The sequence below is a fragment of the Nannizzia gypsea genome, genomic scaffold (genome assembly GCF_000150975.2).
Source record: "Nannizzia gypsea CBS 118893 supercont1.4 genomic scaffold, whole genome shotgun sequence".
Taxonomy (NCBI): domain Eukaryota; kingdom Fungi; phylum Ascomycota; class Eurotiomycetes; order Onygenales; family Arthrodermataceae; genus Nannizzia; species Nannizzia gypsea.
Window position 1 is genome coordinate 2,816,586 of NW_003345198.1, and position 24,399 is coordinate 2,840,984.

The window sequence follows — 24,399 nt, forward strand, 5'->3', positions numbered from 1 at the left end:
AGAAGCAAAGAAGAGAAACATGATAATAAAAATATACAGAGGGGGGAGTGTGGTATGGTATGCAGATATATCAACGCCCCTTTCGTTCCCAGTTCCATTTCCGAAAATGAAGAACAAGCAAACAAATCCATTAAACGGAGGAATCCCGGATAACCGAATGGTAATTAAAGCAGAGATCATAAACTGTCGTGTCTTCGTTGCGGTTCGTTTCGATACTGTTTTTTCTTTTTTTGCAATTTGGTGCATTTTATTATTTTTTTGTCTCTCTTTTCATGATTTTGAAAAAGCCGATTGCAATAGAGAGTTGACTAGTCGTCAGGGTATTCGTCGCTAATGTTGCTCACGAAGCGGCGGGTTTCAATGTCCCAACGCTTGAAGTATTTGCCGGCAAAGTTGAAGAAGGCATCTGGCACCTCAGAGGCCTCGAGCTCGCATATCTCGATGTTCTCTTCCGCGACATAGCGTACGCTTTTATCTTCGACCCTGTGAGATGTTAGCATTTGCATCAAGAGTCTTCAATTTTTAGGAAAGAGAGATGAAGAACTTACAAGACATGGTAGAAAGACTGATGGCGTCCGGCATGGAGACGGTCAACTCCCATACGCTCCATCCATTGTTCTCCCGCGCCGCACTCAGGGTCCCAGCCAGTGATTAGGCCGATGTACTCGTACCGCTTGTGCCGGAAGAGTTGTCCAACTTTGTACTTGACATTGCCGTTGACCGAGCTCCTTTGTCGAACCTGCTTTGGTATCTCGTCACTGGCCTTCATTACACTGACACTCTCGCGCAGATGGTCGTATTCAGGAAGGCTCTGGAACAGCGGGATGAGATACTGCTCGATCAGATAGACGTCTGCAGGGAAATCGGTAGCAAAGTGCTCCATTAGAGACGGCAGATGACGGCGAAGAGGCAAGTGTTCGGCTCGTCGGCGTTCGGGTCCCTGGGGGATGTTCTGCCTATCTGGGTTTGCGTATTTGGCAAAGAGCATGGATGCCCAAAGAGCGGCATACTTGACATTAACAATGTCGAGAGAAGATTGGCGGAAGTGCGGCGTCTGCAGGACGGAGTTGAGGATGTTCTTGCCGCATCGAAGCACGATCTCGGCAGTGAATGACTCGCGGAGGAATGTTGACTGCGACAAAGTGAGAGCGCCGAGGAAGTTCAACTGGCTCTGCAGCTCGGAGAGGGGAGTCTCACTTGTCGAGCGGAAGGGATCCATGTACATGAAGTCACCTTCTTCCCCGTCTGGCAGCCGGTTGCCAGCAAGATCATGGTTGGGCTCCGGGCGGATGATAACATGAACATGGAAGGGGAAGCCACAGGGATGGGCATCGAGGCCGAGTCTCTGGGCAACATAGCAGTATATGGCTGCTGATATCAGAGGCAGGGAGTTGTGTCGTTCGCTGGTGAGGGCTGCGCCTAGGAAGTTGTGCTCGATGTTATAGAATTCCCTGCCGGACTCGATCCCTGTGAGGTTGTTTTCTCGAAGGTATTCTGCCGTCATTATGGCTCGTTCTCGAGGTGTGTATTCGAGGATATTAGGGTACTGGCGTTTCATCCGTCCGACTATATTGTTCAAGCTCCGCGAAATCTATTCCTGTTAGTTTGTCCCCTAGAAGTATTGTATAGCTGTATGGTGATAGACTTACGTCGTCAAAGTCTCCGGTGCCAGAGTCGAGGATGAACATGTCAAAAGCTCCTAGAGCGTACTCGAGAGACACATCCTCGCCGTTTCTGAGCTTGTTCCATGTGGGGATTGCCAGAGTTCGGTGCAGACATCCGAGTATAGCATTGCTGTAGTATCTATATGCCGTTCGTTAGTCTTGATACTCATTATGCACGGGTTTGCTTATACAGACATACCTCCTGGCCAAGTAATCTTCAAGATCCTGAGGAGCATCAGCATGTCTGACGAGCGTATCCTTAGCATCGTAGCCAAAGCTGACAATGCGATGAATCTTCTCTATGCGTCCCGTCTGGCTGGCGAGGATGCCGTCCAGTATTTCCGTCGTCGATCGGTCGACCTGATGCCTCAGCTTGTACAATTGTTTCCAATCCACACTCTTTGCAGGCTTGGAAAACTTGTCGGCGATATCATGACGCTTATCCCAGAAACGAAACGAGGCTTTGCAGTAGCCGGCCCATAGCAAGGGAGCATTGGTGATGTGTGAGAAGCGCTTGGAGGTCTGTTCGAGGGCGATGGCGGCGGACGGCGGCGTGTAGGTGAGGATGCTATGCAGGATCTCATCTGGGAACTGGCTGAGCAGGACACCGGGCATGGTCACTGACTATCCTCAGCTTGTAGCTAGACTGATAGAATTCTTCTTCTTCTTCTTCCTCTTCTTGGGTGGTAGATAAAGATGGGAGATGGTAGATGGGTTGTAAGTGTCGGAAGTGTTATTGAAAATGGGACGAAGAGCCTCCTTATTTATGTTGCTTCGTCCACCAGCAACAGCTTCATAGATGGATGGAGATAAATGGAAATGCTCACCCCGCTGTCTTCTTACTTCAGCATGCATGGGAGAGCACAAGTAACTATGTAAAAGGACCAGCAAGCTGCTGCGACCAGGTTTAGTCGAAGTACCTACATCCCTGGCCGTGGCTTCACGGAGCGTTGGCGCATGACTCCGTGTCCAAGGTAAGGCCTGAGGAAAATACGGGCTGATGGACGCTGCTATTCGTGTATCTTAGGCAATAGTAGCCGTGCTATTAAATTAACTAGGCATTACTTATAGTCGCTCTAATAACTATGTGATCTAAATATACACAAAAAGTGGGCGTAGTGTTCTCGCCTGCCGGCATTGTCGCCATATCACAACGGTAGTGCGCCCATGGCGAGCTGGGGTCTGGCGACGAGTTGCAGCATACCCCTGGCCGGCGAGGATGATGCCAGTTGCGTTGCGGAGGACCCATTTGCTGCGCGTCCCATCCCAGCGGCCCGGGGAAGACGGACGGGAGGGAGGGAGAAGTAGTACTCCGTAAGGCAGAAGAAAAAGAAGAAGCAGGCGCAGAGACTTCTTTTCGTTCCCAGCGAAAAGGAGTCTTCCGTTCGAAGCTGCTGGGGTCACCCTGGCTCCATGGAGCTGCTCTAGGGACAGAGATTATGGATGAAGGGACTTTTTATTTTTGCCTCTCGGTCGAAGGCGCCTTATATTAGCTTCCAGGGTCAGTATCAGCTCAGCCCAAGGACAGAAAACAAAAATTAGTGGATGCGGCCGGAGACGCTGAATTATCTGGCCGAAGGGTCGCTGAAGGGCGCGAGAGACGAACCCCCTTTTTTCCACCGCTCTTTTTCTTAATTTCCTGTCAGGATTAGGGAGGAGAGTTGAGAATTTGCTTGTCGACTTGGTATATATGTCCAGCAAATAAGATATTTCCTGAACAGGGTGTGTTTTGGTATCAAGTTGGCGCTGGCGTAGTCGTCTTATGCATAAATAGTCCATCCTTGGCACCGTGTCAAACTTTTGGTGGAACCTGGCGGACGCTTCGCCTGAAGGACTTTGGGGAAGCTCGATGATGACAGACATAATGAGATCTGTGAGTTAGCCCAATAGTGGACCAACGGAGTCACCGAAATAGGGCCGATGAGCGTAACCGAGATGGCTTGCCGACCCGGATGTCCATCCTTCACATCCGCCGTGATATCGGCTGCATACATACTCCGTATACTTAGGTAAATATAAAGTGTTGTGGGCATGCGGATGTTCCCCCGTACGTATACGCGGCGCTCCATATGTAAGTATAAGTAGGCCGGATATAGTACCTTCCTGCAGGGACGACGAGAGCATGGCTATCGTCAGGGGTAGATGGCATATTGAAACGGGAAACAGTGAGCTGCTGGGCTGCGTTACATCATGTTGCATACCTCGGTAGGCTCGCCGTAGATGTCTACCATCGCGGCTCGCTCGTTCTCCCTCTGCTTGGCCTTGGTTTCCTTGGGGAAGGATGACTGCAAGAAGGTCAACAGCTTTTGATCGAGGTTTTCTACATGACGTTGTTAGGGTTACTCTATATCTTAAGACGACAACATATATGCTAAGAATGTACAAAGGCAAAGGTGAAAACCTACTGCTCGTTGCCTCCATGACGACCTCGGCTCGGCACATGGGACAGTGATTCTGTTGCGCGCGTTGCATGACAACCAGACAGCGGATGCAGAAGACGTGCGCGCATTTCAGCCTGACCGGCTTGAAAGAGATGGTGAAACAGACTGGACATAGGTAGTCGTCCAGCTGAGGCACAACTACTAATATCTGCTCGGAGATTGCCTGACAGACGGTCCTTGATAGGCTGTTGACAGAAAGGGGCCCCGTCCTGGTAAATGCGGATCGGGCGTGGAGCGCTGTTTGCTTGTCAAACTTCTTCAGGATCTTGCTGAGCGCCATGCCGTTGATCTCCTGGAACTTGAGATTCTGCAGCACCGTGAGGTTGATATGCATAAACATCTCAAGGGCGCGCCGGCCGCTGCGTCCAAGCTTCTTGGCGTGCTGCTCCTTGACCAGTTGCGTCTGGAAGGCTTCGAGACGCTGGCGGGCAACCTCTGACGACCGCTCGCCGCAGTCTGCTTCCCCTGTAGAGAAGAAGACCTGCATCTCCATGTAGATGCGAAAGACCTCGCGCCAGGCGTAGATGGCGGCCTGGTCAGTCTTCTTAGTGGTCGTCGTCGGGCTTGTGACCTCGACGATACTTTGGCGCAGCAGGGCGACCTGATTGTCAAGGTCCTTTTTTTCGTGCGCCTGCAGATCTTCGAGGTTGGAGAGGCCAGCTTTGAGCAGGCGGAAGAACTCTGAGTCGGAGGAGAGGGGGATCTCGATTGACTGATAGGGCCCGTCCGCGTCAGTTTTCGTGGTGCAGGAGCTGTCGGATTCACCTGGGCAGGGATTGTTTCCGCCGCTGCTGCTCGTGCTGCTACTCGTGCTGTTGGACCTGATACTGCTGCTGTCCGTGTGCGCGATGGCTGGATATCTAAGCAGTTCGCGGGGCGGCTTATCGTCCGGGCCCATGGCGAACGTCAGAACGGGGCGCAGAGACGAGGAAGATTTACATTCTGTTGTTCTGTATAAGTACAAACTTGTCTGGCACATAAAAAAGAGAGGGAGCGATCGCCCATGTTCGAAGCCAGGGTAGCGCTTGGTCGAGATGTCTGTACATACCCCTGAGCGAATATGCAAATCCCACACGGGCCAGCCCACCATCTCCCTCGCCATCAGTCAGGCGTGCGTCCTCTGCGAGCCAGAAGCGGTTGAGCACATCAGGACTGAGGCCTAGTGATAGCAGCTCACTCTGCACCCGCTTGATGCACTTCTTCAGCTGGCGGTACGAGATAGCCGACCTCACCCACTGCGAAGGGAAGCCCTCATTCTCGAGGGTGCTCACGTAATTGTGGCCGAATTTCATCCTGACAGCGCTTTGTCAACAAGCTCATCGGGTGTCTTCTCCTTTTCAGTCTCGTCTGGCTATCTCCAGGCCTTTATATTTCTTCGCCTTTTTTTTTATCTGCTGGAAACTATGAAGTTAATAACCTCTACTGCTTCTCTTTGATATCACAAGGAAAAAAAAATACAAAAAAGTAAAAAGCAAAAAAAGGGGCGAAATGCACGGACTTGGTCAGCTGACCCTTGTTATGACTTACTACTCAATGTTACCTAAGAAATTATTAGGTAAGCTCTTAGATAATCAGCTCTTCGAACTTCCGCTTGCGCGCGAGAAGGCGAGTCCAGCAATGAACGGCAGCGTTGTAGTCGTGGCGGCGGCTGCGGGCGTAATCAAGCTCCATCTGCCTGCTGCGCTGCTCGTCCTTTATCTGTGTGCGGAGGAGACGTTGCTGCTCGACCAGGGCCTGGCGCTGGCGCGCAAGCGAGTTGAGGTCGTGTGCCTTGCTGCCGTTCTCGGTTGCCTCCGCTAGCTCGCTGGGCACCAATGCGAGCTCGAGTATGTCCAGGGTCAGCCCGTACTGCGCGTCTGGACCGTCTAGCGTGGCGTTCTCCTGGTCTGCCTCGTCACAGTTTTCTCCGAGCTCGGATAAACGGCTATTTATATGCTGGAGAGCCTTGACATTGGATGCCAGGTCGGCCAGGTATACAGTCATCGGGTCTTTGGACAGGCTGAGGATGGAAAATTCGATTTCTTCTTCTTCATAGTCTGCCATCCTCGTCTGAATTTCTTTCGTCGCCAGCCCAAGCCAGTCTCCTTCGACGCATTCTCCTGGTCGCTGTTAGGCATAAATGCTTGGGAGGCAAAGAGGCCTGGGGGGTTGGATGTGACAGATGACCTACCGAGACTCTGGGGTTGCCGTTCTAGGCCGTCGAACTTCCATACCCTCCCCTTGGCCTTGACAAATGCAATAAAATGGAAGCCTGCTTCGGACTTGTCTGGCTCTTGGTTACCCTTAGCCTTCCTCCCCTGCTGATTCTTAAGCAGCAGGTCTGTGTTGAGAATGTCCATTTTCCTGTATGGAGTATGTACCCGTCAGCAGACGAGCTGGTACTTCTGTTATGCCTAACGGAAACCTTACCTGGCGAACGAGTTGTGTACTTGCTTGACGAATTCAAAGTTGCCAATCGTATAGCCGCGCATGGCAGGACTGAAGTCTTGGGTGAATTTCCGGAACGACTTCAGTTGCTCTCCCATCTCGATGCCTTTGATGTTGTTGATGATATTGAGCAATGCAACAGTGGCACATGCGTTTTCCACCGTCTACAGGGTACCTCATTAGTTTTATAGTCATTTATTGCATGGCACATGTACGAGGTACGAAATATGTGTATCGATTTACCTGATTGGCGAACCAGAGCGATTCAGGACAGCTCTGCTCTTGCTTGCACTGGTCGTCTTCTCTCCAACGGAAGAGAAAGATCAGACCGTAGATGGGTCTCCTATGTCCGTGTATCAGCAGTTATTCTGCATAGTAACTAGCCACTAGATTACTAGGTAGCCCAGGGGTATAAACATACGGCAAAAAGGCCAGCATCTCCTCGTCCAGCGACACTACTTCCTGCACCTTGACCCCCTTGACGCCAAAGTCCTCTAGCATCGCGTTGAAGATTGCCTGCCGCTCAGTCAGCTACTCTCTTCCCTTCTATGTAGGATAATCTATCATCATCGCGTAGACACGTACTGGCTCATTCTCGATCTCGCAGAAGCCGTTCCAGCTGTCCTTCTCCTGGCTGGTCAGGGGCATGAACCACTCCTCCGCGGTGGTGTTCTTCTGACTACCAGCCATTCCCCTGCCTTTTTCTCGCTCTTCTCCTATAGTAACTATCTTCTTCCTCTTCCTCGACTCTCATCTGCCAGCTACTTTGTCTGCTCTCGTCGTCCTCGTCTTCTTTGCTTGGTCGGAAGAAACTTTGGCCCGTGACCGCGCTAAACCCAATCGGTGCTGCATAAAAATAAAAAACGATTATCAACATCAAAAAACAGCTTCAAGCGACAAAGACGAACACGAAGGTCTGACGGGTTATACGCCATCTACGACACTCATTAACACTGTGCACTGCCTTGGAAATCCCCTGGAGGAGATACAGCGGCGGAACTTGTACTGGAACCGGCGGTAGAATACCCTCTGACGGCCGCCTGGATGGTACCTGGCACGCGTCTCGACCTCTGACCGGCCTCACCAGCGAACGAAACACGATAATCAAAGGGGGCCCTGCAGAGACCATAATGCAATGAGTGACACTCCCCAACTACGTTCGGCCTTCCCTCGAACACCTCGCTCCAACCCCCGGACTCCTCGAACCTCCACCGGCTACCATGGCCAAAACGTCACGCCCATACCTTTTGGCCGGGGAAGCAAGATCAACTTCGCCAGCGCCAGAGCTGTTGTGAGGCCTGCCAACGCCACTCCACCTCAAAATCGGCCTTTGATACCGTTTCACATTGTCGATGCGCCTGCACAGAGGCTTTATGTTGTTGCATTTTATGCTGCGTTGAATGCATGGCGGTTTTACGAATATTGGGTGTCGACGGATGAGGGGGATGCGACCTGGCTGTTTTTGAAATGGCTGTTAATAGATGCTACATATCTTTTTGGCCTGCCTATTCTGCGGATTCCATGGTTAGAATGGGCATTTTCAACTACACTGGCCATCTTTCTGGTTCATGTGGTGATTAATGTGTTCTTGATGTTTAAGATCCCGGTACGTCAGATGAACATAGCAGCAATTGGGATACCGTGTACTGACGAAGTACGACAAAACAGCTACCGATGGAAGCCTGGTTGGTCTCTCTGTTCAAAATGGCCTATGACAGAGAGCTTTCTATCTCTGGGCAGCGAGTTAAGCCTTATGACATCCTACACAACTCATCCTTGATCCTGGGTAAACATATCGTCCATATCCTGCCGGAAGGGTACGTACCTCTGTGATGCTCTCGCTTTACATTCAGTTGCTGAATTACCTATCTAGTTCTGCCATCCTGAACCCGGATAAGGTCCCACTATGCCTCGGTCACGCGCATTCATCTGTCAACCTCCCTATCCGAGTTAACCAGACCAATCCCATCCTCATAGAAATTCTGCGCTTTGATCTCGAAACGGGTGCAAATGAAACCATCGTTATCCCTGAAAAACAGGCCAAAACTCTTAGGCGTCAGGCCAGTCAAAATCATCCTCGATCGGAGCAGCGAGAATGGTTGGACCTTCTCTACCCTGTGCGCAAAACTGGTGTTTATCAGATCAAAAAAGTGGTGGATGAGTCCAAGCTTGCTGTTCATCATCGTTCTATGGATACCCTCGTTGTCGCCTGCCCGAAAGCTTCGATGCTGACTCGCGGAGCCCACAAATGCAGAGGCGAGCTATCGGATCTTACTATGTCATTGCACGGAACCCCGCCGTTCAAGATAAAATACAGTCGAACAGTCACCCCCATAGATCAGGGAATCTCTTTCCAGAGTATTCAACCGGAAATTCACCAGAAGCTACCAGAATCGGAAGAGACGCCAATCAATCCAATGCTAGCTAAGTTTAAATGGGCTCGCCAGCAGAAAGTAGAGGTTCCCCTTAACGAATCTCTAACCGCATTTGGTGAATGGACTTATGCCATTGAGGAAGTCCATGACGGCTGTGGGAACGTTGTCAATTATACTCAAAACCCAGATATCGACGAGAGTCTCTGGTCTCAGCACCACCCACAATCTCAACGATTTTTCGTTCACGAACTGCCTCGCGTCTCCCTGGCCGGCTGTGATACCCAAACGTATCTTCAAATCGCAAAGGGAGAGTCAATTGACCTGCCTGTTCATTTCCATGATACTGGATATGGTCAGAATAAGGATTTCCCCTTCACTCTCAGTTACTCCTTTTCTGAATCTGGGGAGGATGCCGATAAAAAACCACCTACATCAGTTCATGAATATGAATTCAAAAACGCCAACAACAAGCCTAGAATCAAAGCTTCTGGTTGGTACAGTATTACTGGTATTTCTAGCCCATACTGTCGCGGCGAAGTCTTTGAGCCCTCGTCCTGCTATCTACACAACCCAGCTGAGCCACAGCTAGCTATTCGCCACGAAAAGATTTATGATACTTGCGCCAACAACTCCGTGGGTCTTCTCGTATACCTTGATTTGATCGGAACACCGCCGTTCAGGGTCAGGTATTCTATTGAACACTCCAAGGGCGTGCAAACTAGAGTACACACCATCAACGGCCTGCACGGACAGCTTGACTTAAAGCCTGCAGAGGAAGGACACTACAAATATAGATTCCTGGATATATCTGATCGCATTTATGAGGCTAGATCGCTGAAAGATAGTGTACCAGCTCTAGAACAGGATGTGAAGCCTCCCGCCTCTGCGCAATTTGTCGGACCTCTCACAAGCCGCAAAGCCTGCTTCGGCGAACCTGTTTCGATGGATGTGATGTTTGTGGGCGAGCCGCCATGGATTTTGAATTACGAGGTCGTACACAACGGAAGAAGGAAAAAGCATGAACTGAAGAGTGACACCGATGTTGCGTCTCTTTCCACTGCAGACCTCGTTAATGGCGGCGTTTACACCGTTGGTCTCACCAGCGTTAGAGACAGATCGAACTGCAAGAGAGCCTTAAAGGAGGAGATTCGAATCGAAGCCAGACCAAAGAGACCGCGCGTGGCGTTCGGACAGATAGATCAGAAACGAAACGTCCTTGCTTTGGAGGGTAAGGCTGTGGATCTTCCTTTGAGGCTAGAGGGTGAAGCTCCATGGAAAGTGAAGTACCAGAACAAGCTCACTCCCTCCGCTAGCCCCGTGGAGAAAACCTTTTGGAATGCGAACAGTGTCCTTCGAGTAACAGATCAAGGACAATATGAAATAATTGGACTGTCAGATGCAACTTGCCCTGGATCAGTTGATCAAAAGGCGCATGTTTTCGAAGTTTCCTGGATTTCCCGTCCTAAAATTACCGAGGTTGATGGTGTTAAGCTGGGAACCCAGACTACTATCGCAAAGGATGAAGTATGTGAAGGTGACGTGAACTCCTTGGAGCTGAAATTTGGCGGCAACCGCCCTTACACAGTCCGATACGAAGAAAGCTACAAGGCCGGGAATTCGAACCCAACCTCCCGTATGAGGAGCCTCACTGCCGCCCTTAACTCTGCCTCGATACCAATGCGAACTACCGTAGCTGGAAACTACACTTACAAGTTCCTGGAGATTGGCGATAACCTCTATAGCCCTGAGAAGAAAGTAAAGGATCCAGTTATTGTTACTCAGAAGGTGAATCCGCGCCCATCAGCTCGGTTTGAGTCTCCTAGCAAGGTCTACGGATTCTGCAAGGAGGAAGAGCAGGAAGACGAGACAATCCCGATCATACTGGAAGGAGTGCCTCCATTCACACTGGAACTTGCTGTCAAGCACCATTCAAGCGCTAAGCCGGAGCTCCTTTCTATACCCAACATCAATTCAAACCGATATGCACTTCCCGTCCCTCGCCAATACCTGGACCTTGGACAACATGTCATAAGCATACGCAAAGTCCGGGACGCTCGTGGCTGCCAGAGGGCGACTGAATTTGATGGTTCATCCGTCAGAGTTTCTATCTCTGACGTACCAACCATCATACCTCTTGAATCAAGAGAGGATTACTGTGTTGGTGAGAGAATTTCTTTCTCTCTCTCCGGCCATGCACCGTTTGAAATCTACTACACATTTGATGGTGTGGCGAGAAAGGCGAAGAGCCAGGCCACTACCTTCCGGCGTATTGCGGAAATGCCTGGTGAATTCAAAATCACATCAGTCAGTGATGGAGCTAGTGGAAGGTGCCGAGTTCATAAGAATATCACCAAGGTAATACATCAAATGCCCAGCGTTAGAATAAGTCGTGGCGGAGTATCCGTTGTGGACATTCCCGAAGGTGGTGAAGCGGAGATCATGTTTGAATTCTGGGGAACTCCTCCTTTTGAGTTCACGTAAGTTAACTCTCAACTCTCAATACTGAACATTCATGTATTAACAGATATTTCCTAGTTATACCCGCAGTTCCAATGATGGTAAAGGCAGGAAGCGAGTTATCCTCGACACTAAGAATGATATTTCTCATGAGCACACGAAGACTATCAAAGCATCAGATGAGGGAACGTATGAAGTTGTGGCCATCAAGGACCGCTACTGTTCCTTCTCAACACAAACCGATAAAGGGAGCCGACGAGGTTTCTTTTAAACATACCCTCTTATCTATAACATCATGAATTTGCATGGAAATGCGAAAAATAAATGGATAATTAATGTAAGCGGTATTCATAATTTTTTTGCTGCCACCAATGGAGGGCTCTTTTTGCTATCACATTATACACCAAATTTCATCGTCATCTTCTGTTTTATCTTCTACGAGCATTCAAAATCGATTCAATGGAGCACCTGTACCTTAGAAATGATATCCCCTGCTATAGATGCAATTTCATTCAAAATTGCCTTTTTGTTCAAAGCCACTTCCTCTCCATCCTTGGTCTTTGTCGGGCAAGATGAAAATCCAATTTTAAGACCAAACGGTTGTGTCTTTGTTGTCTGCGGGTTCCAAAGGCCTGCTATCACCTTCTCACTAGCATGACCATGGAAAAACAGGATGTGCTCTCCGTATATACTGCTAAGCTCTGCAACAAGATCACGAACCATTTCGTGTTTGACATACTCGGAAGTCAAGGCTGAATCTTGGAGATTCTTGTAGGCGGCTTTCTTTGTGTGGTCCGAAACGAATGATGGGCTTAGATGAAGTAGAAAGTCGTAGTCGTCTACAGGAGATCGGAACAGTTCACCAACGTCCAGATCCACGCCCTTTTCTCGAACAGCTTTTGATGCAGCCTTGGCTAACATGGCCATTCGAGATGCGATGATTCTCGGTGGACGGCTGTGCTGTGTCCACGTAACACCGTCTGGGTCGATATTCGAGGCAGCAAAAAGAGCAACATTTTTCATTATTGGGTCAATCTTTCGCCATGCCTCAAAGCGGGTACGGATATCTGTGAAGTCCTGGCTCTCAAGTTCGCCACCAAAGTCAACTATGAGTGGCTCATGCTGCCAATCCCACTTGGACATCATGTGTAGAGTTCGAAGGAAAGCTGTGAATGCATTTGAAGGGGCATCCCAAGGGTAGGAAGTGAGGAATATTTGGCAAGTTAGGAGCTCTAGCAGCTCTTCACGTATAAACGGAGCCAGGAGGTGGGCGCCTGTCCAAGATTTTAGCATCCTGATCGCGATAGGGAGTAGCGAGTAACGATTTGAAAGACTTTGAAGTGCCTGAGCATGGCGGGGTGCTTGGAGGAAAGTTGCCTTATAAGCGGCGAGAGCAACAGCGAGCTCCTCTTTTTTCCTCGCAGGTAAATCCTTGCTCTTCAGTTGGCCCTGTATGATAGACTGCTCTGGTTCATGGTGGATACGCAGGCGGAATATTATAAAGGAGGAGTAATGGACCTCAAGGAATGATGTATTCAGTAGGTTGCTCTCGTGGTTTTCTGTTCCAACTCTGACTTGGATAACGCCGTCTGCTTTGCGGATTGACTCTTCCACCTTGAGAAGCAAAGCCACCTTGGTCATTTGAATAGAGCCTAAATCATCAGGCCAACGAGAGGAAGATTGAAATAGAAGGATTGCGTCCATAGGAGCTCCGGGTAAGTCGGGGGAGCATCGAAGGAGGGGGGTGGCTAAAAGTAGTTGGCTGAAAGCAATAGGGAGGCTCTCATCTGACTGGAAATGTCTTTCAAGTTTCTGGAAAGCTTCTAGAACTGGTTCAGAGGTTTGGGTCATCGATAGCGCATTTGAGATGCCAGGAATAGCCTGGCTGATGTTTGCTGCCATAAAGACAATATTCTCTGGAGTGACCTTGAAGTGATGTTGAAGAATGTAGGTCAATATTTGTTGGACGGGAGTCCCAGAAGATGCCTGATCGGACCACACCAAACTCTCCTTGATACTGCCGTCCTTGAATCGACGTAGCTCGGCTTTATCACCCCAGAAGTTTCGGAAAGCAGCCGATTCTTCCTTGTCTTCGACAGAAGGTCCATGGTCAATGCTGCGACCCTGATTAGCGGCATCAAGATTCAAACCGGCAGTTATAACCCATTTTTTGTTCTCCTTCGATGGTGAAATGGATTTGACGGGCCAGCTCGGCAATTCTCCCGAAGTGAGGTCTATCGTTGTGGCTCGATCCCCAAGAGACTTGGTTAAAACTCGATGAAGAGACTGGAGTCGCTCGGCTGCCTGGATTGTTGGTGGGCGGCGTCCGGGTAGAGTAATAGCTGTAACTTGGTCAAACCTATAAAAGGCGTCACTGACTTTTGTGATAAAAATACTATCAAAATGATCACGGGTTGAGTCATTCAACATTTTTAGAGTCAATGTGGCTTCACGCTGCAGGAGTTTATAAGACCAAGGCGTCATCTTATATAGGATATTTAAACCTCGCTTCCCATCAAAAAGGCCAGGGAAGCCGGTATCAGTCACTGTACCTAACCCTTCTGGAGCATGGATCAGAAGTGGTTTCGTAAGATCTCTGCCGGAGAGAAACTGGAGTGTTGCCTTGAAAATCTGGTAGCTGCTGTAGCTTGGAGCGAGCACGGATTTTCCGTTAGGACCACCGCCCTCTAGGAGAAGAGCAAGGAGAGTGGCCCATTCAAAGTGGCCGAATCCGCCTGAAGCGAAAGAGGCTCCGAATCCACGTTGACGAAGCCAGGCCCGACCCAGGATGCATGAATCCTTGAATGCAGCGCACTTGACGCCAGCAGAATGATGGAGTTTGAGGTACGCACTAACCACCGCTTCTGAACGAAGGGATGCGTTATAAATATGCGTCGAGTTGGTCCCAATTGATTTGAGCTCGGTTTCATTGTCAAGTCGAAGGCTGTTATGTGATGGTAAAGTGTGTGAAAAGGAGAAAGTGTCCTTTTCAACCGCAGTTATTATGCGAATGACACAATTTGAGCGTGAAAAATCATCCTTTGCACCGTCTGCTGGTTGTAGTAAAAGAACTGGCCGAAGGGTACTTCCGTCCTGATATGTATAACTGGTAGCATAGTCCACATCATCCGCAGCTTCAATCGCTGCTGCAATGCGAGCAAGGTAGTATGCCCTCTTGTAGAAGTACCGATAGCTTGTATAATCCTTCTTGTGAAAGAGCGTAGCGGGCAACGTGACGGCCAAATCGATATGGGTAGGTCCCTGTCCCTTGGCCATTGTCTTCATCGCAAAGCTCCCCACAACATTTATATCTGTCGGCTTGGTATATTCAAAGGTATATCGGATATCCTTGGCCGGTGGAGGCTCTGGAAATGGAATTGCAACCTTTGAAGATTCGAATTCCTTCTTCGCTTCGGCGAGTGTCTTTGGTGTGCCGTTTGGGATCTCTTCAATGACAGTCTTCAGCTTTCGCAGGCTCTTTTCGACTCGGGAAAGGAGTTTATCGTAGTCAGGGCGCAGTTGACCGAGCAGCTCGTCTATCTGGAGCTTGAACATGCTGGACTTGTACTGTCCACGCGCGAGTGCATACTCGGCTGCAGAGTTGCTGGCCCGTCCATTGCGCTGGACAGCCGGCGATTTTTGTTTCTTTGGTACGCTGGTGCTGTCTTCTCCCTCTCCGGAGCCCAGCTTTCTCCGTTTAAGAGTAGGACCCGACATTGCGCCGCTTGTTGTGTTTTCTTCTTCCTTTTGAGCTTTCAAAATTGTTATCAGCGTCGCATAATTTTTAAATTTTTGATAGAAAAAATGTTGTATCTGTATTACTAGACTTGGCAGATTAATTACGAAATTCAGGTGAGGAGTATAAATTACGAATGTAAGTATGTGACGAGTGACTAATAACACCGAGGTCGGCGTCTTTTCTCACCTCTTTTTGATATTGAAGGCTGTTTTTGTTTATTGCATCTTTTACTCTTTGATGAGTTTACGATTGAATGACTGATTTGGTTTTTGTCAATGGCTGTTGTTGTTTGTGGGAGCATATAACTTCCTGCGGATAGACCCTGTCCTGTTCTCTGAAGGCCTTCTCTTATCTTACTACCAGGAATGATCCCTGGACATCCCATCTCACTAAAGGAACACGGTCTAGTCATCACAGCACATCTACTACTCTATACCCTCTATCCAAGAACAGGAGATATATCAGGTCTACTACCAACTCATACTCCATGTCTGTCGACCAGCCTGTTGGGGGTTCAGTCCCTCCAAACACCGCCCATGTAAGTGATACCCCCCTAAATGAGTCACTATCAAGCATGAGTTGGGGGAGCATAGAGAGGTCTACATTAGGATCAATGCCTCCTTTAGCAAGTGAAAATCGACGCCTGCTTACACTTTTTTATGTGAACTGGCTCCTGCAATGCTCTGGAATATACGCCCCCTGACCACGGTTGCTGATGATCTATATGTAGGCGATAAGCGTATCTCTTCCAACATGGGAATCAAACATAGGATACGAAGAAGGAGATGCAAAAGTGATCAATGCCATGACTACGGGATACCCACGATTCTTCGTTCATAAGAGCATTCAATGTCTTGCAGATGAGGTGATTACTCGGTTTGGCCGACAGGGAGACGCAGCTATGCTATTCCCATCCCCCAAAACTGCTTCATGCTGTAGGGACTTCCTCCTGTCAAAGGTGCCTGAAGAAGATAAACATAACGTACGTGTTGTGCGGCTGGTTATGCCGCCGCAGATTACCCCTGCAGAGCTTAATGGCATCTCATCGGAGCTTTGTGCCGTGCTTTATCCGCAGAAGTATGGCAGTATTTCGAAGCAGGTGTGGCAACATAGTGGATCTGGAATCTCAAGCAGACGCGGTGAATTCTGTCTTAAAGCACTGAAAGATGGCTACCTTGTTGAAGAATCTCAGGCACAGGCCAAAAGTGCAAAGGCAGACAGCAACGTCATCCATAAGGGCCCAAAGCGATACCAGAAGGTAGAATCTCACGGCCCGGCAAAACAAGCTGAGCCCGTGTCGCTTACTGGTGAGGGAGAATTCAGCCAGTTTATCGAAGAGCGCTTTGGTCGCAACTTGGACATGTGCCTGGCGAACAATGCAAAGCTAGCGGTTAAACGACGGATTGCAGGGACGTTGTCTGCAGATGCAGAATCCCACCAACCTGAAAACGCTCGCATCCCGGGACTCAATGAAGAGCATATCTTCCTGTACCCTACAGGAATGAACTCGATATTCAACGTCCACCAGCTCCTGCTTAAGTCCCGTGGACCCATGAAAAGCATATGCTTTGGATTCCCATACATCGATACTTTGAAGATACTTGAGAAATGGGGTCCGGGGGTGCAATTTTATGGTCTCTGTTCAACTGAGGAGATAAATGATCTTGAGAAACGCCTGGAGTCAGGAGAACGGTACCTCGCTCTATTTACCGAGTTCCCTGGGAACCCGCTGCTTCGATCACCGGATCTCGAACGGATACACGCCCTTTCGAAGAAATACGAATTTGCGGTTGTCGTGGACGAATCGCTGGGCAACTTCATCAATGTGAATGTGCTGCCCTTTGCCGATGTGGTGGTCAGCAGCCTGACGAAGATATTCAGCGGAGACAGCAATGTTATGGGTGGCAGTGCGGTGTTCAACCCGCATGGACAGTTCTACCCGCTGTTCAAAGAGGTTCTGGCAAGGGAGTATGAGGATGACTATTGGGCGGAGGATGCAGTTTTCCTGGAGCGTAACAGCCGGGACTTTGTCTGTCGTGTTGAGCGGATTAACAGATCAGCAGAGATATTGACGTCTTTGCTTGAATCTTCGCCTCTAGGTAGGTTCTTTTGCGTCGAATATGATAACATTTTTTGCTTTTCTTCGGGTATAAATTCGAATGACTTGATTGCTGATTTGCTTCGTATAGTCAAAGATGTATTTTACCCGAAGAACAGCCCAACGAGGGCATTTTACGACCGATGCCGTAACCACGATGGTGGCTATGGCGGTTTATTTTCGGTTATCTTCCATACGCCCGAGGCAGCTGCAGCGTTTTTTGACAACCTTGCGGTGTTAAAGGGCCCGAGTCTAGGGACCAATTTTACTCTTAGGTTTGTTCTTCCTTCTTTCTCGTGTTTTTATGCGGCTAACGTGTCAAAAAGCTGTCCGTATACTATCCTGGCGCATTATCAGGAACTGGACTGGGTATGTTTTGAAGCAAGGCTATAAGGCTGTTATGCCATGTGTGTTTGTGTTGATCTCATACTGACGTCAACTATGACATGTAGGCCAAATCCCTGAACGTCCCGTCTGATCTGGTGAGGATCAGCGTCGGACTTGAAGACGTTGATGATATGAAAAAGAGAATCACACATGCTCTTGAAGCAGTGGAGAAATTGGGGAAGAGCACCTGAAAAAGGTTCAGCATGGAGCTATGTTACTGATAAAGGTGAGGGTCTATTAGTTATATGCCCGCTGGGGGTACTCACGCCTAGAGATATCAACTATCGATGGACGAATGAGGATGGACATTTAAATAAAAGGAATGGAGAGAGAAACTATATGAAGAAGGATCATGAGCTGAAATGGCCGTTGGATTTCCCAGGAACCAAAGTGCAAAAAGGAGAGCGCAAAACGTGTAGATTACAAGTAAATAAAAGCCAGAACCGCCAGAAAACATCGAACAAGCAAAAAGAAAATGTACCGGTGGGCGATAATGGCAGAGGGAAGTAGGTAGATAAGTAGGAACAGAAATAGGTATCAAACCGGGAGGTAGAAACAAGAGGTGGCAAAAAAGTGAGTATAAGTAATCCGTAGAGAAACTGGGCTTGCACCGCCAAATAGAAAAAAAAAGAAGCTGGAAGAAAAGAAGAAGACGAAATCGAGATATAGCCAAAAGTAATGTGTTGTAAATGCGAGTTTTCATTCACTTAAACGGTCGTTCATAGGCGGTGTCACTTGCAGCAGCGCTTAGGGGAGGATGTCTCATGGAGCCCAGGTCTCCGCTGCCGGTCCGGCGCAGGGCCTGTCTCATGGTCTCAACGTTGAGGTCGCTGCTGAGCATAGCGGATGGACTATGGGGACAAGGAGGAGGACTGCACGGAACCCGAGCTCCACGGCCGGGAGAGGATGTTTCTAGACATCTGGGCTCACCGGGGGAGACACTGGTGGGCGGAGAGCTTCCCGGTCCGTGAGAGGATATGGGCGAGCGCATGGGCGAAGGAGATCTATTGTTGTAGTTACTGGTGTTGTTCATGGCTGGAGCGTTGGCTAGCGCGGCAAGCCCGCCCATGATCTGGGAGTCTCTGTTTGCGGCATGCTCGTAGGACTCGACCTGTTCGCCGTGGACGAGGTCTGCAAAGGAGACGAAACTTAGACGCCTGATATCCGCTGAGTCGAGACCGGTACCGTAGGTCGAGGCTGTCTCAGGGTCGCAGGGACTCTGTGGGTAGTATGCGTGCTCGTGGAAGGAGGAGGCGACAGCGCCTGGATGGGCGGACGATGGTGCTGTTGTCGTGCCAGCCGCAACAACGGCAGAGGCAGGCTGATGCAGAGTATGGGTTACGATCTCGACGGAGTCCGGGTCGAGTCTCTCGTCGGTCAGGGCGGCAGAGGAGGCCTCGAGGATTGGGGGGATGTGGTTCTCGGTGACGATGTGGGAGGGGATGGCAGGCGACGTCTGGACGGGGAAGTCCTCCTGGACGTCTCGCTCGAAGATCTGGGACGAGGCTGGCGAGTGCATCTGGGAGTGCGGACTGAGCTGTCTGCTGGGTGAGGTCGGCGTCATGTAGGCATGTCTGGCGCGATGGGGAGAGACGGACGCCCGGCTGGGACTGAGCGAGCCCAGGGGCAGAGGCGAAACTGGTCTGCCAGCCATGGTTGAGAGCGGTTTGGGCCTGGGAGTGTTGGTCTTGGGAGGCTGTTCCTGTTCCTCTTCCTGGCTTATATCTTCTCTGGCGTCCTCCCCTGCACTCTGGCGTTGACTCTGGCTCTGACCCTGGCTGTCTGGGTGGTGCGACGTCTGCCTGGAGGCTTTCTGCGGCGCAGCGTCTGGCGTGGTAGTCTTGGTGGTAGTCGTAGTCGTAGTCGTAGCAGACAGCTGCTGGGACGGTAGTATGTTCTCTGTGGCCAGGTCTGCACCCCGCGCGCCAGAAGGAATGGTCAGCGCCATCTGTGCCATCTGTGACTGTGGCTGTGACTGTTGCTGCTGTCGCTTGTCTTCGACCTCGCTGGCGGCTGGGACGGAGTAAGAGGAGCGACGGGGAGGAGGATGCAGGCCAAAGGCTCCGTCTGGGGGAGGCAGTCGAGAGCTGCGCCGGTTCAGCTGGCAGCGAGACGAGCGATGCGTGTGTCTTGGGCGACCGACAGGCGTCTTGGGCGAGCAACCATGAAGCTCTTGAGGCCGTCGATGTCTTTTTTCTCTTTCTTTTTCGTCCTTCTTCTTCTTCTTCTTCTTCGTCTTTTTGTTGTTTTGTTGGTTTTTCAAGATGACGTCGTGTATGGTAATGACGTATTTTATTGCAGTTGCTCCCGTGTGTGTTCGTTACAAGCTGTAAAGTTGATACACAATATAAAAAAGTATTTCACGTGACATGTTCTTTTCACGTGACCATTTTTGATCCCATCGAAAGTTTTTTTTGGCTTCAAAAAAGACGAAGACGAAGACGAAGACGAAAGAGACAAGGAAAAGGACAAGGAAAAAGACTCCAATCGGCATCTTCTCTGCGGTCTGAGGCTGCTTTACTCGACGTGCTGTCTGGCTGCCCGTTTCTCCCTCCAATTGAGCAGTTCTGCAAGCTATAGACGGATATCCAGACAATCGAGACAAGACATATACCAGGTCAGCAAATATCGAGAGCAACAGCTGCAATGGCTTGCACGGCTGCTCTGACGCGCCGTCCGGTGGCCAACCTGCTTCTCTGCCCCGAAATTCAGTCACAGACCAGCCGACGATGGCAGTCGACCTACCGGCGGACCAAGAAACGGCTGCGGATAAAGCCTGACGCCTCGTTCTCTCCCTCCAGCTCCTCAGCAGCACACATCATCCACAACCCGCCCTCTAGCGCACCCTCGGTATATCTCACACCCACCAAGTTCCTGCCCGCAGACGACGTACGGCGGACACTACGAAGAAACCTCGAGGACTCGACAGCAGCAAACATCAGCAGCGAGGCCTTACCATCCCTGCTGCAGGCGGAGAAGGAGCCGAAGAAGTACCTGACCAAGGAGGAGATAGAGACGATGCGGGAGCTGCGGAAGAGTGACCCCATGCTCTGGAGCCGGAACAGGCTGGCGGAGAAGTTTGGGTGCAGCACGCTCTTCGTGGGCATGGCCTGCGAGGCGGCCGGGGAGAAGAAGGCCATCCAGAGACAGATCCTGACGGCCGTACAGTCGCGATGGGGCCTCAAGCGGACGATGGCCCGCGAGGACAGACAGCTCCGCAAGGAGCTCTGGGGGAGGGACAAATAATCTACTCTTTACATCTTACTCTTTGCATTGGCACTACACCCTATGTCTGGGTCTGGTGTCGTGTGCCGTCTGGGGACCACTTTGAAAGCAAGGGACGCTCGATGCATCCCCGCCTTATGTACTACTATCACTATCACTGCCATCTGCCTGCCGTCTTCGTCTGTTTCTATAACTACTACTGTTCATGTATGATACATACAATCCATGCAATAAATAACCATGTATACTTCAAATCGTTACAAGGAGTAGGATAGAGATATACAGCTGGATCAGCGGCTGTACTGCATCAACACCCACGCCAGCGTGGAGTTCCTCTTTCATGCAGTGGAGACTTGCTGAGCCGGGTAATGATAATGCTAAGACGAGCACTAGCACTGTATAACACTTGTAGGCCTATGTTCTCTTAACTGGGCTTTTCCTCCTCTTAGCTGGCCCTCCTCCCATCAATGAAGTGGCTGGCGTAAACCCCTGCTGATCGGTACTGCTTGGCTGTCTATCTATTATGATGGGATCGGACGTCCCATCCGACTGCGAAAAAGGGTGGCTTTCTAGGTTCTGGAGGGATCCGGGTTGCTCAGACGATCGAATGCCAAAGTCTAGATCAGATGGCAACTGGTCAATGGCGGAGCAGATGTTTTTGAGGTGAGCTGGCATCCAGTGATGGTATATATTCTTCGTGAACTGATATGTTGTCCATTTCTCCTTGCCGTCTAATGCAATGAATGAAAACTGGTGAATGGGGTGACGGTAGTACTTTGTATCCTTCCCATCTATTACCGGGTAGTGGCCGTAAATGTATACCATCTGGTGGTCGTGTGAGACAGAGAAGGCGAGGATCTGACGATCAAGCTCCTGCTCGCGGCCCACTAGACGGAACAGCTCGACGAGAGCCCGTACCGCAAGGGTCATGCTGTGGGCATTCTGGCGGTCGGCGACATCGAGGGCCGCAGCACCGCACTTCACCTCACACGTCAGAAACGGGAAGTACATGTAGTAAGTGGCCATGAAGAAGGACTGGTCCCCTGCGATGAAGTCACCAATGAATGGTGACAGCTTAGAGCGCTGATCCTCAGTGAATGCTTCTCGTCTAAACCCCACAGAGTAGTCTGGCTGGGGACGGGTCCCTGTGAGAGGGATCGAATTGTTCCAGCCCTCGTTCACGCTCTCAATGAGAAGTCTAAGTTCCCTGGCCTGGATTGCGAGTGCTTCCGCTGAAGGAACAATGAGCCGGGAAATGTCTTGAATAACTTTAGCTTCATTCCTGCCCTGCAAGTGGCGGCAAGCATCAACGAATGTCGCTTCGTCAAAGAGCGTCTCCTTCGGAACTGGCTGTTTAGTGTGAAGGAGTTCCCACACAAGATGTTTGCTTGCGTCCGTGATGCCCAGATCGCACGTGTCCATATATGTGCCCTTGGTCTGGAGTAAGAGCTCGTACCGCACATCCCTATACGGCGCACTCTTCTGCTCTCTGGGTTTCTCGTCGCTAGGCGTCGTGTACGTGGCAGGGTTTGACCGCTTACGTCCAAATGAGGAAGAGGAAGACTTCTTTCGTGCAAGCAAGTGCTCCATGTTCGAGGGCTCTTCTGGCCACCAGCCTTCTTCCGGCCAACGTCCTTCTTCCACCCAAAACCCAATGGGGTCGATTGGGCCGTCGAGTGCGCCGTGGCCTGCCACGGAGTTGCGGGGGGTGCCCTCGGTACTGAGGTTTACAGCAGCAACTCGCGGCTGTTTCGGTAGAGGTATATCTGGATGGAGATCTATTGTGTCGTCGGCTCGCCGCTTACGGCCTCTCCCTCTGCTCTGTACAATACAGTTAGCTTAGCTGTCAGCTGGGGCGTGATAGTTGTGCCATAACGCATACGTGTAGGGAGCGAGTGTCATCAGCCAGGGTAGGATGTATCTGATCGCCTGCATGTTAGACGCTGGTCAGTGGCCACGGAGAGACAGCCAGGCGCAAAAGTGCAAAGGGTAGCTACTTACATTGGTGCTCGGCAGCCCGCTGTGCTCCAGTGCGAGTCATGGTGACGGGGGACCGCGTTGCGAGGCATGAGGCATGAGGCGGGGGAATGAGGGGGAAATGAGAGCAAGGGGGTCGACGGGGCCTGCGTGGGGGATGATGATATTGCTGTCCGCTGCCTGCTGTCTTGTTGGCTGTCTGCTTCGCGCTGCTGCTGCTTCCTTCTTGATGTTGTTCGTTTAGAGTTAAAAATGCGCCGGATCGCACGGGCCTCGCTGACTAAAACTCTAATATTACATAATGATGTTACTCGATCAATCATGTGATGCCAAGTCTTTACTTACCTAATTCTTACTTAACCAGCAGCTGAGCCAATCGGACAGCAGCAAGAGGGCGCTCACCCCCAGCCAGTCAGCGGCCGCAGTTTCCAACCCGCTTCGTAAATCCCGCAGCTTCCCATTGGCCCGTCGGATATTTACACTGCTGCTTACCTAACACGCAGACAAGTAACACCAGAGCCACTAAGGAAAAAGCAACGCCGCGCCCGGTGTACCTTACAGCGAACGCTCTGCGATGTGACTGTCGCTTTATGACCGCTGGGTACGTACCTAATCATGCCTGTCTTTTGCCCTCCACTCGCGCGATAATTAGCCGGATCTAACCATTGCCCCTCCTTAGCTACTGCTGTGCTGCTTAGTAGTTGTTATTTTTGTATATTTATATCTGGCGGTTGAGATGCTCCCCGCTCCTGTGGCCCGGCAGCGAATTTTCACACCAGTCTTTCGTCGTGCCTTTTATACTGCAACTACTCATAGTCGACGTCGACCGGCTACAGCTTTTGCCTCGTCCTTTGCTTCTGCTTTTACTCTTCAGAGACGCTCGTACTACGGTCACGTCACTGACTCCAAGATGGCTCCTCAGTTGGATCCCTTTTTCAAGAAGTAGGTCCTGTCTTTGCTTGCTGTAAGGATTGATGCTGACGGTGAGACAGGGTGGATGAGCTCAAGCAGCCCTTCATTGAGCGTCAGTACTACTATCTTGTTCAATATTGATCGATATGCTATGTTTGGTACTAGTTTTTGTATCTGACATCTACTTCCAGGCTTGAGAGAGGCGGTTGCTATTCAGTCTGTCTCGGCACAGGCGGAGAGCCGGCCTGAGGTTGTCAGGGTGAGCCTACCAACACTTTGGTTCTATATAAAATAGCATAGACCATAGATACAGAGGAGCTGACGGTGGTGTAGATGGGTCACTGGATCGCCGACCAGCTCAAGACTCTCGGTGCAGAGGTCGAGCTGCGAGAGCTCGGCAAGGAGCCTGGCAGAGAGCACCTCGACCTGCCTCCAGTGGTGCTAGCCCGCTACGGCAGCGACCCCAAGAAGCGCACCGTCCTGGTCTACGGCCACTACGACGTCCAGCCCGCGCAGAAGGAGGACGGCTGGGCCACAGAGCCCTTCGACCTCACCGTCGACGAGCAGGGCCGCATGTTCGGCCGTGGCAGCACCGACGACAAGGGACCCGTCCTCGGCTGGATCAACATCATTGACGCCCACAAGCAGGCCGGCGTCGACTTCCCCGTCAACTTGCTCTGCTGCTTCGAAGGAATGG

The 24,399-nt window shown here is 50.6% G+C and overlaps 10 protein-coding genes across 10 annotated transcripts; 4 read left to right on the forward strand and 6 right to left on the reverse strand.

The window, feature by feature from the left end:
- Positions 1 to 308: 308 nt before the first annotated feature.
- On the reverse strand, positions 309 to 2,279 carry MGYG_05771 (F-box domain-containing protein; the record flags this gene model as incomplete). Its single annotated transcript, XM_003173135.1, has 4 exons — positions 309 to 483; positions 549 to 1,591; positions 1,650 to 1,803; positions 1,864 to 2,279. The coding sequence occupies 4 exons, from the start codon at positions 2,277 to 2,279 to the stop codon at positions 309 to 311; spliced, it is 1,788 nt and encodes a 595-aa protein (XP_003173183.1).
- Positions 2,280 to 3,847: 1,568 nt separating this feature from the next.
- MGYG_05772 (RING-14 protein) lies at positions 3,848 to 5,397 on the reverse strand (the record flags this gene model as incomplete). The annotated part of the gene is made up of 3 exons (XM_003173136.1): positions 3,848 to 3,984; positions 4,070 to 5,047; positions 5,154 to 5,397. The coding sequence occupies 3 exons, from the start codon at positions 5,395 to 5,397 to the stop codon at positions 3,848 to 3,850; spliced, it is 1,359 nt and encodes a 452-aa protein (XP_003173184.1).
- A 271-nt stretch (positions 5,398 to 5,668) lies between these two features.
- On the reverse strand, positions 5,669 to 7,222 carry MGYG_05773 (ubiquitin carboxyl-terminal hydrolase; the record flags this gene model as incomplete). Its single annotated transcript, XM_003173137.1, has 6 exons — positions 5,669 to 6,204; positions 6,276 to 6,448; positions 6,515 to 6,696; positions 6,776 to 6,875; positions 6,954 to 7,048; positions 7,118 to 7,222. The coding sequence occupies 6 exons, from the start codon at positions 7,220 to 7,222 to the stop codon at positions 5,669 to 5,671; spliced, it is 1,191 nt and encodes a 396-aa protein (XP_003173185.1).
- A 445-nt stretch (positions 7,223 to 7,667) lies between these two features.
- MGYG_05774 (hypothetical protein) lies at positions 7,668 to 11,635 on the forward strand (the record flags this gene model as incomplete). Its single annotated transcript, XM_003173138.1, has 4 exons — positions 7,668 to 8,138; positions 8,201 to 8,349; positions 8,406 to 11,384; positions 11,443 to 11,635. The coding sequence occupies 4 exons, from the start codon at positions 7,668 to 7,670 to the stop codon at positions 11,633 to 11,635; spliced, it is 3,792 nt and encodes a 1,263-aa protein (XP_003173186.1).
- A 185-nt stretch (positions 11,636 to 11,820) lies between these two features.
- MGYG_05775 (pre-rRNA processing protein Utp22) lies at positions 11,821 to 15,081 on the reverse strand (the record flags this gene model as incomplete). The annotated part of the gene is made up of 1 exon (XM_003173139.1): positions 11,821 to 15,081. One exon carries the CDS (start codon positions 15,079 to 15,081, stop codon positions 11,821 to 11,823), a length of 3,261 nt encoding a protein of 1,086 aa, XP_003173187.1.
- Positions 15,082 to 15,590: 509 nt separating this feature from the next.
- MGYG_05776 (cystathionine gamma-synthase) lies at positions 15,591 to 17,779 on the forward strand (the record flags this gene model as incomplete). Its single annotated transcript, XM_003173140.1, has 5 exons — positions 15,591 to 15,641; positions 15,834 to 17,202; positions 17,293 to 17,476; positions 17,528 to 17,570; positions 17,654 to 17,779. 5 exons carry the CDS (start codon positions 15,591 to 15,593, stop codon positions 17,777 to 17,779), a joined length of 1,773 nt encoding a protein of 590 aa, XP_003173188.1.
- A 512-nt stretch (positions 17,780 to 18,291) lies between these two features.
- Positions 18,292 to 19,536, reverse strand: MGYG_05777 (hypothetical protein; the record flags this gene model as incomplete). Its single annotated transcript, XM_003173141.1, has 1 exon — positions 18,292 to 19,536. The coding sequence occupies one exon, from the start codon at positions 19,534 to 19,536 to the stop codon at positions 18,292 to 18,294; it is 1,245 nt and encodes a 414-aa protein (XP_003173189.1).
- A 698-nt stretch (positions 19,537 to 20,234) lies between these two features.
- MGYG_05778 (mitochondrial 54S ribosomal protein YmL20) lies at positions 20,235 to 20,834 on the forward strand (the record flags this gene model as incomplete). The annotated part of the gene is made up of 1 exon (XM_003173142.1): positions 20,235 to 20,834. The coding sequence occupies one exon, from the start codon at positions 20,235 to 20,237 to the stop codon at positions 20,832 to 20,834; it is 600 nt and encodes a 199-aa protein (XP_003173190.1).
- A 393-nt stretch (positions 20,835 to 21,227) lies between these two features.
- Positions 21,228 to 23,407, reverse strand: MGYG_05779 (hypothetical protein; the record flags this gene model as incomplete). Its single annotated transcript, XM_003173143.1, has 4 exons — positions 21,228 to 22,559; positions 22,696 to 22,742; positions 22,815 to 23,070; positions 23,345 to 23,407. The coding sequence occupies 4 exons, from the start codon at positions 23,405 to 23,407 to the stop codon at positions 21,228 to 21,230; spliced, it is 1,698 nt and encodes a 565-aa protein (XP_003173191.1).
- Positions 23,408 to 23,658: 251 nt separating this feature from the next.
- On the forward strand, positions 23,659 to 24,398 carry MGYG_05780 (hypothetical protein; the record flags this gene model as incomplete). Its single annotated transcript, XM_003173144.1, has 4 exons — positions 23,659 to 23,732; positions 23,783 to 23,814; positions 23,894 to 23,961; positions 24,036 to 24,398. Coding segments are annotated over 4 exons (537 nt in total), but the record flags the coding sequence as incomplete, so codon positions are not given.
- Position 24,399: the final 1 nt, after the last annotated feature.